Source organism: Thalia democratica, unplaced genomic scaffold (genome assembly GCF_965202585.1).
Source record: "Thalia democratica unplaced genomic scaffold, ktThaDemo2.hap1.1 HAP1_SCAFFOLD_2029, whole genome shotgun sequence".
Lineage (NCBI taxonomy): Eukaryota > Metazoa > Chordata > Thaliacea > Salpida > Salpidae > Thalia > Thalia democratica.
Window position 1 is genome coordinate 3,869 of NW_028140812.1, and position 9,132 is coordinate 13,000.

At 23.3% G+C, this 9,132-nt stretch overlaps 1 protein-coding gene across 1 annotated transcript; it reads right to left on the reverse strand.

The window, feature by feature from the left end:
* Nucleotides 1-504: 504 nt before the first annotated feature.
* On the reverse strand, nucleotides 505-9,127 carry LOC145849071 (stomatin-like; the record flags this gene model as incomplete). Its single annotated transcript, XM_082954154.1, has 9 exons — nucleotides 505-941; nucleotides 1,236-1,327; nucleotides 2,267-2,345; nucleotides 3,948-4,003; nucleotides 6,551-6,644; nucleotides 7,362-7,471; nucleotides 8,385-8,467; nucleotides 8,848-8,920; nucleotides 9,089-9,127. Coding segments are annotated over 9 exons (723 nt in total), but the record flags the coding sequence as incomplete, so codon positions are not given.
* Nucleotides 9,128-9,132: the final 5 nt, after the last annotated feature.

The following is a 9,132-nucleotide window of genomic DNA, read 5'->3' on the forward strand; positions in this document are numbered from 1 at the left end:
TTTAGTTTTATTAGAATAAAGATAAATAATTTTGTATTTACAACTATAAATACATATAAAGTTTAGATTGTGAAGTATATTTTAAGTTTAGGTTATAGCATGAAACTTGATTGAATTTGAAAAAGGTGAAAAAATCTCAGTTAAAAGCCAGACAATATGTTTTTTTAAACTTAGATTATATAACAGAATATCAGTAGGTATGTCATAGTTTTATTGATAACAAAAATGAATTCATGAAAAACCAAAGTATAAACTTTGTTTGATACATTAGTAAACACTTTTCTTAGAATAAAACTAAAAGTTTGATTCAAATTTACGTTAATAGAAACAAAAAATATTAAAACATTTAATTGGTCGTGGAGTAATTCTTATGTCACCTTATAAAACTTTAAAAGTTTTAACTAATCTCAATCAACACGAACGAAGTATATTTATAATCATAAAAAAATTTACACAAAAAACCAAAAAAAGTTTGAAGCTTAACAGGAATTTTTAAAACATTTTTTTTTTTTTTGATTATTTTTTTTTTGGATGATATATAAAAAGAAATATACAATCTGGACTGGTTTTAATTGTAAAATAAAGCACTTATTTGTACTTGTAACTTGTTAAGATTTCGCAATATAGTAACAATACTACAACTTTTTTTAAAGAATTTAAGATAATACACGTCTTTTAATGTTTCATTCTGCAATACTTTTTTAACATTACATTTTTTTGTTTTTGGTAAGAAAGTTACAGCTGATTAAATTTTAAAATTTTTGAAGAAGACTTTTATACTATTAGTTTATTGAGTTTAAACCCTTTTAAAACAAAATGAAACTTGAATTTTTCTGAATACTTTTTACTTTTTAATAAAAGCTTGCATCATGTCGATGGGAAGAGGGAAGATTATGGTGGAATTTTTCTCTGCGCTGATTGAAGTCAGGGTCTGGAGGTATCTGTAAACAAAAATATTAGAAACTACAATCACACAGTACTCCATTACAACTCACATTTTTAATATATATTATAAAAGTTATAACAATTTTATTTGATTATAAGTTCTTTAATAGTGTTCGATTAACTTTTTCTAATTATGTTATTATTTTAGTTTTTGTTAAGTTATAAAGCAGATAATAAATATATATTATCAAAATAGTAGAGCAACTAACTCTACAAAGTTTAAGTTGTACTACAAAGCAGTTTATAAGTTGTATTTATAGAAACATTAAAAGAGTATCAATTTAACATACCTCAGTTGTAGGGAGTTGGAATTTTCAGACATGACGTCAGCAGCTTCTTTCAATTTTCTTGAAGCATTCATTTCACCTTCAGCAGCAATTACCTGTAGAAGTAACATTTACTTTAGTAAGTTTTTTTCATTTGATTAAAAAAATTTCTCAAAATTAACTAAACAATCTGAACCTTAATATTTAAATTTGGTACTAATACTTGAGATTAAATTAAGTTAAAATTGTCAGAATAAAATATTGTAATAAATGAACAGCAAAGTTCTAGCAGAAACATTTATTTTTAAAATCTTTATTTATTAACAAATAAATTTTAGGTCTGAGTTGCATTTTAGGTCATTTATAATATATTATATAGTTGATTATGTTTTGAAATATAAAACTTTAAACTATTTTTGGAATAACAATAAAAAGTTTACGTATTTCAAAATGAAAAACTGTTGGTTAACTGCTAATATTTTCCTAATTAAATAGCACTATTGTAATTTTAATATTAAACTATAGTTTTATTGCTTAAATTTAAACTTTAATAAATGTGCTTATTAAGCAGTTCATGTGTAACCGATTTCTATTTTAAAACAATTCGACCAAATGATTTACAAAATTGTGTTGCGCTCATAAATACTTTTCTTTTAACAATATATTTTATTTATAAGACTTAAGCATTAAAACTCATTGTAAATTTATTCTTTTACAGTAGTACGACTAAGTTTTGTAATAATGAGTAAACTCATGACATTATTTTACATTTTTTAATGACATCATAAAAAACGTGATGTTGAACATTTGCTACTTCTGTCACGAGTTTATATCTTTTTATCTAATTATAATTTACATAACTATTAATTAAGTTCAAGAGTTTAACAACTAACAGTAACTATGTTGTACTATCAGGTATAAGTAATTAAAAATACTTTATAAACATTAGTAAATAGTAAAAAAAAGCTACAGATGCTAATGATATAGTAAAACATATTTATTTATTAAATTTAAACGTATTCAAAATTGTTGTTTCTTTATAAACTGAATTAAACCTTAGCTCTGGCATCTCTGGTTGCTTCGGCTTCAGCGGCCATAGCTCTTTGCAATTGGACTGGAAGTCTTACGTCCTTGCTGTTAAAAATTAATGACTTCACAAAAAATTAAATAAAGTTCTTTTTAATTTTAAATGGAATAGCTAGTTAAAAAATCTGTAATTATAACAAAGTTTTGAAGTTTGCTAAAATATTCATCAACTAATCTATACTTTTGCTGTCATATTTTACTATAAAGAAAAGTTTTGTTATCAAATTTATATGTAGTACAAAAACAGGTAACTATTAACCATTAAGCTAGTTAGAACTAATTATTGTACTACTGGTTTATAACTATTATATACAAAATTTTTAAAAGTAGGTATATATATCTTATTTTAATTAAGAAATTTATTTTGTAATAAAAATAGAGTTTTATTAAAAAATCAAGTTTAAGATTCCAGAAGCTTTTTTAAGTTTTCAAAATTAAAGTTATTAAGAAAGATATTTAGAATTAATATCTATACTACCTAACGGTTACAAACTTGTGCTATCGCTAAAATGATTAAACTACTACTAATACTGTTTATTATTACTTAATTATGCATTACGTTTTGTTCCGCCTTAAATATATATAAGAAAGCAAAAAGTCTACAATTTTAATAAATTGTTTAGTTCAACTTAAAAAGTTTAAAAGTTTATTTTGACAAATTTTTTAAGAATTAACAGCAATTTGTCTTATTTTAAAATGATATTTTTAAAATGTGAAAATAGTTTTTGTAAATTTTAAATTTATGTTTTTGTTAACTTTCATTTTAATTATTTAAGCTACTAGATATCCGTGGTGTGCTCGATAACCTAAAAGTTTTTTATTTGTGCACTAGGTTCAAAGACAAAATATTTTGAGCGTTTTTTCTTGTCGTTCAATATACTATAATACAAGTAAACTAAAACCTGCTATAAAACTACAGGTCAAACTTGGAAAGGTTTAAATATTAGTAATCTGTTTCGAAACATATTATAACATATACTATTAATAAAATTAATTTTATATCTCTTTTAATATTTTTACACACCTTTGATAAATTATTTTTATTCATATTAAAAGCTGAACTTTTGTTACTTTTAGCTATATATGACACAACATTCTTAACGAGAGTAAAAATATTTTATATCGAAAATTAAAAACATAAAACATTAAGAAGAAAGTATTTTATGTGTTTATTTAGAACATTTTCTAAAACAGAACCTCGGACTTTTACATGTTTAAATTATCTTAAAATTATCATTTAAAACCTTAATAACAACTTCAAATTTAAATTTAAAGCCTTTAACTTTGTTTAAGCGAACAACTACTTAAATTGCAGATATAATTTGTCTTAATATTTAGTATTTGTATATACAATTTTTTGAATATAAATATTCTTATCGTAAATATTCAAAAATTAAGATTTTTATTTGTTTATAGATTTAAAGTTTTTTATTATTTAACTCACCACTTTAACACTTTCAACTCAAATATTCCTTAAATTAATTTATTTACTTTATAATTATATTTTTATTTATAAAAGTTAACTCTAAACAAGATCTACTTTTCATTATGTAAAATTTTATCATGAAAATTTACATTTTAACACCTTCTACTTTTTATTATATAAAACTTATATTTCAACATTTTCTAATTTTTATTATAAAAACTAACATTTCTACACGTTCAACCTTGATACCCCATGGATCCGTAGCTTCGTCCAAAGTATTCTGAAAATATTAAAGTTGTTAAAATTAGATACAATTAATGATAAAAAAATGAATTATTTAAAAAAGTAATTTTTTAAAATAACTGTTTTTTTTTTGTTTTCTACGACATTAAATTCTATTGAAATTTGTCTAAGGTCATAAAACATGTTTTTTTAAGAAACACCATCGCATAGAATCTTTGAATATATTAAATGCTATGTCTGATACAACTTTTAAAGTGTTGAAATAAATTCGCTTAGTCAAGAAAAGAAATGAAAAAAGTGATTTAAGTTCAAGGAAAATTTGATAATTTAAAACTGTTGTTCAAAAGGTCAGTAAAATATCGATCTTTTAAATTTAATTTTAATCAAAACAGTGAATGCCAATAAAAGTCACAGCTGTGGAAAGCAGTCAATAACAACGAAATTAAATAAATTGTTTTATTTTTCTTTGAATGGAACTGAATTTAACTCTGGTTTTTATTTATAACTTTTTTTTTTCAAAAAAAAGAAACAACTTCATTTAGAGTTTTGGTAAAAGTTAATTAAGAAGAAGACTCAGAATAAAAAAAAACATCCTAAGTTTATTTCATTCAACATTATAATAGAAGGAAAGGACTAAAATGTAACTTGATATAAAATTAAGTTACTAAGCTTATACAATTATTATGAATTAAACTTTATTATTATTTTTTTATTTTGAACAACTTCTATTATTGTTCACATGAATTAGAAGCTTTAAAGTTAATTGAAGTAATTTTAATTAAAAAATACTTTTAACAATAAATTGATGTATAGACTGATTACAATAATTTCCTAAAATATATTTCTGATATTGAATTGTGTTGTACTGTTGTTTATTAATTTTATAGGGAAGTTTAGTAAAATTATTTTTATTTTCAGTTTTCATCTTAATTCATGGGAAGTGTAAATGGAACAAAAAAATGTTTGATTAGTAACTTATACATAAAAAAATACTTATGGTTGATTTCTTTATTAATTTATTATTAATTTTTAGTGCATAGTGTTCACTAAGTTGAAAAGTAACATATTTTAAATGTCAATTTTTGTAATGTTTATATTTGATTTGACATTTTAAAAAATTTCAAAGTTCGAACAGTTTTTTGAAACTTTTCTTAAAAGAAGTAAACTGTTTTTAACTGTAAGAAAACACACCATTTTTTACGGAATTCCTTTTAATTTTAGATAAAATACTTTACAAACATATGCTAGCCTTAACAAAAAACTAGTTCAACTCTAAGTGTAAGTTTATGAAAAATTTAAACTGAAACTTTGTTACTTAATATTTTATCTAGTTAAGTTTCGAACATTTTTTTTCTAAAGAAAATTATAAAATTTACTACTACAAAATATTGGAAGAAAAAAATTTCCTATTTACTTACAATTTTAAAACGATGATTTAGGATTTTTACGTTTTAAAATATTGATGTACAAATTACCATGATATAAGTATTTGTTTTTTTGTTTTTCATAAACGTAAATTTGTTGTTTTTTTGTCTAAATAAAGACTTAAACTTTCTTCTATCTTCTTTTTAATTTGAACTACTAATATTTAGGTTCGCTAAAGTAGCTGCAAATATGTTTTATACATAAAACAAATAAGAGAATATTTAAAATATACAAGTAAATTGAAGAACAGAAATTTGTTAGAGAAATATTTTTGAAACACTGTAGTATGTGTTTAAGGATAAGAAGCAAAACTCAAAATTAGGCTCAAAATATAAAATTCAATGAAAACTTCAGTGTTCTCAACATACAGAATCATGCTTTTTTAAATCACATTAATATAAGCTGCCTACAGACTTTAAGTCGATCTTATCGATCTTGCCCGGTAACTTAAAATGTATTTTATTTCAAAGCATATTATAGAGAAACATGACTTTATACGACTATGATAAATTTGTTACACAGTTCTGTGCTTGCGCAGAGAGGTTTAATAAAACGTCAATAACACTGAACTACTGATAGAAAATGTAATGAATAATATATTACTACATGATCTTATAGTAAAGAAAAGTTTGTTTTAGTAATTGGTGGTTTGTATTTAAAAAGGTTGTACCATTTTAAAAATATTATTTAAAAGTGAGTCGTTGTACTTTGCTGAAATATAATTATATACTTTTACAAGTAGCTTTTTGTCTATGTCTATAGCTTATTGTTTATTTTTTCGCACTAAGTTTAGTTTCTTAAAATTATTTTATTAATTAAATAGTTTTGGTTATAGATTTTTCTAAGTACTAACACGCTAATAGGTACATTCAAAGTTTTTATTATATTAAATATACCTGTATTCGAGTGCTAAAGTAAAAGAGCTAAAACTCATTTTCATATCTATCTAGTATATATATAAACTGTTAAATAATGTAATATTTCTTTTTAATATATAATTCAGTATACGTGTTTTCCCGCTTTGAACAAAATATAATTTATATGTAATCAAAGTATAAATTTTTTTTTTGAAGTATATTTACATACACTTACTAGTAACTATTTTCTTTAAAGCTGCTCGTGTTTTTAGTTTTATTAGTTAATAACTTGTTTTTCTTACCTGCATTCCAGCGCTAATGTATTCACGATCGGTCAGAACTTCTGCAAGAGTCTTGGTTCCTAGCATGTTCCTCAAAGTGGTTTGTGCAAGTAGTCTAAAATTTTAAAATTAAATTAGTTTCTAAGTTACACATTACAATATAAACATAACATTATGAAAGTACTGAGAAATTTGCAACTAAGTTTAGATATTAATATCTATATATTTGCAACTTTGCAAATATATAGATATTAATATCTAAACTTGGTTGCAAACAAAATCCTCAGAACGGTTTGAGCAAGCAATCTAGTTAAATAATAAACAATCAATAGTTATACAGAGTAGAATTTAAGCTTACCAATCTAAAAACGACTTTATTATTCAGTAAATCATTGACAATACATTATATGTGTATTAACTGTCTAGCATTATTACTTCAATTAACTAATAGCATTATATTTAATCTACGTAAATACTTGAATATTATCTTTTTAACAACAATAATAAAGTTTTAATAGTTATATAAAGTAAATTATTTTTTTTAAACCTTAGAACAAATTTATGCTTTAGTATATCAGAAATAATACAAGATATCTGTAAATTATGCTTAATTAAACTTTAAACTACGATCATTACTACACTTATATTGTATGTGTTAAAACTCAGTAAAACTCTATTGAACTTTTAGTGTCAAATTAAGAGAACCAATTGACACCAGTATCCGTATGCAGTTAGTTAAAAGTTAGTATAACATTTTCCGCGATTCTTTATATACTAATGTATTATACACACTAATGTATTTGTATTTTATATATTAGTATACTACACTAACCTGGTAGCTCCGTCTGCGTTGGCAACATTAGCAATAGACATGGTTGCATCTTGAACTCTGTAATAGACAACTGCGTCTACAGCGATGGTTACACTATCCTTTGTTAATATCTACAAAAAAAAATGTTTTGCAACATGTATGTGCTTAAATTTCTAATTATACTACAGCTTTTACAGCAAGTGCTGCATTTTTTTTAATTTAAGAGTATATTTTTACGTTAATGTATACATAAGCATCTTTATCAATAGCTGTTTTTGCACTGCCCAAAGTTTGAATTTATTATAGTTGTTTAAAAAATATCTTTATTTATTAATTAATATCATTTTTTCTAAAGATCTATTAAGCAATTGCAAAGTATAAATGATATAAAAGTATTTGAAAATGTATTTATATTTTAAGTTGGTCTCCATAAGTGTAGTAAAGAAATATAATTTAAAGTCAGTTTAAGATAAGCACATTAAAACATATATAGTATTTTGCTATAAATTTACAACCATTAGTTAACTAATAACAAAGTCATGTAAAACTTTAAAAAAAATGTAGGAATTTATTAAGTTCATGGGTAGATTACAATTTTGCTAGTCATGTTAGCGTGAAGGAATTTTATATTTGATAAATTCCAGGAGACTTAAAGTTGAAAAAGGTCTTTGAAATCGGAGTAACAAATAAAAAATAGTTTATATTAATATACAATAATTACAGTAAATTTATATTTGTATTGTGAAATTAAATATTTTTTGTTAATTTTTTATTTGCTTTAAAAATCGCTTTTCTAGAAATAGTTTAAACTGCAAACAAAATATTATATTATATATAAAAACAAGTAAAGAATTCAGAAACTATTTGTTTTAAATATAATATAAAGGATATGAATTTCTAGTTTTCAAATGATTTCACCAGATAATGATTTAATTAATACATAAGTGTTTATGACAATAGATAATAAACCACAAATATTTTAATTACGTAATTCAATTAAAATATTTATAATAAAAGCTAAACTACTGCTGTTTGGAAACTTACTTCTTGGGGCGGTACATCAAATGACACAGTTCGGAGATCAACAAGTTTGAATTCGTCAGTGCATGGAATAACACAGAAAAGTCCTGTTAAATAGTATAATATGAGTTGGACATGTACGTAATTTGTGTAATCATAGCAACCGTGATGTTTTTAAATCATCAAAAATATTTACAGAATTCAGTGCACTAACATAACTAGTTTAGATAGTTGATGTTGTTGAAATTAAAAATATGCATTTAAAAAAATAACGTGAAAAATTCAGTTTCGGAGTTAATTTCAAAACTTTATGTTCTTGCCAGAAAACAAACTAATTTAGATTAATGTTAATATATTTACGATAAAACTAAAAAGTCGAGCTAATAAGAAAAATTTGAGTTGTAGAACCAGTGTACACAGTTACATATAAATATTCTACGGTTTGTATGTTTAGTATCCTAACACTATATATTTATTGTAAACGTACCAGGTCCTTTAGCGCCACCACTTTGGAGTCTTCCGAGTCTAAAAAGAACAGCTCTCTCATATTCTTGTACAACCTGTAAATAGATTAGTTAAAGTTTATCTTGAAATTTTTTATTTAGTGTTTAAACTTTTTTGAATGAATATTTAAGATAATATGACAAATAAAATACATCGCTTTAATAAAAAATAACAATTTTTTAGTGAAAACCAAATTACTTGTATATTAAAAACTTATGTCATACCTTAACAACAAGGCAGCAGGCTCCGAATGGAAACAAAATAACAG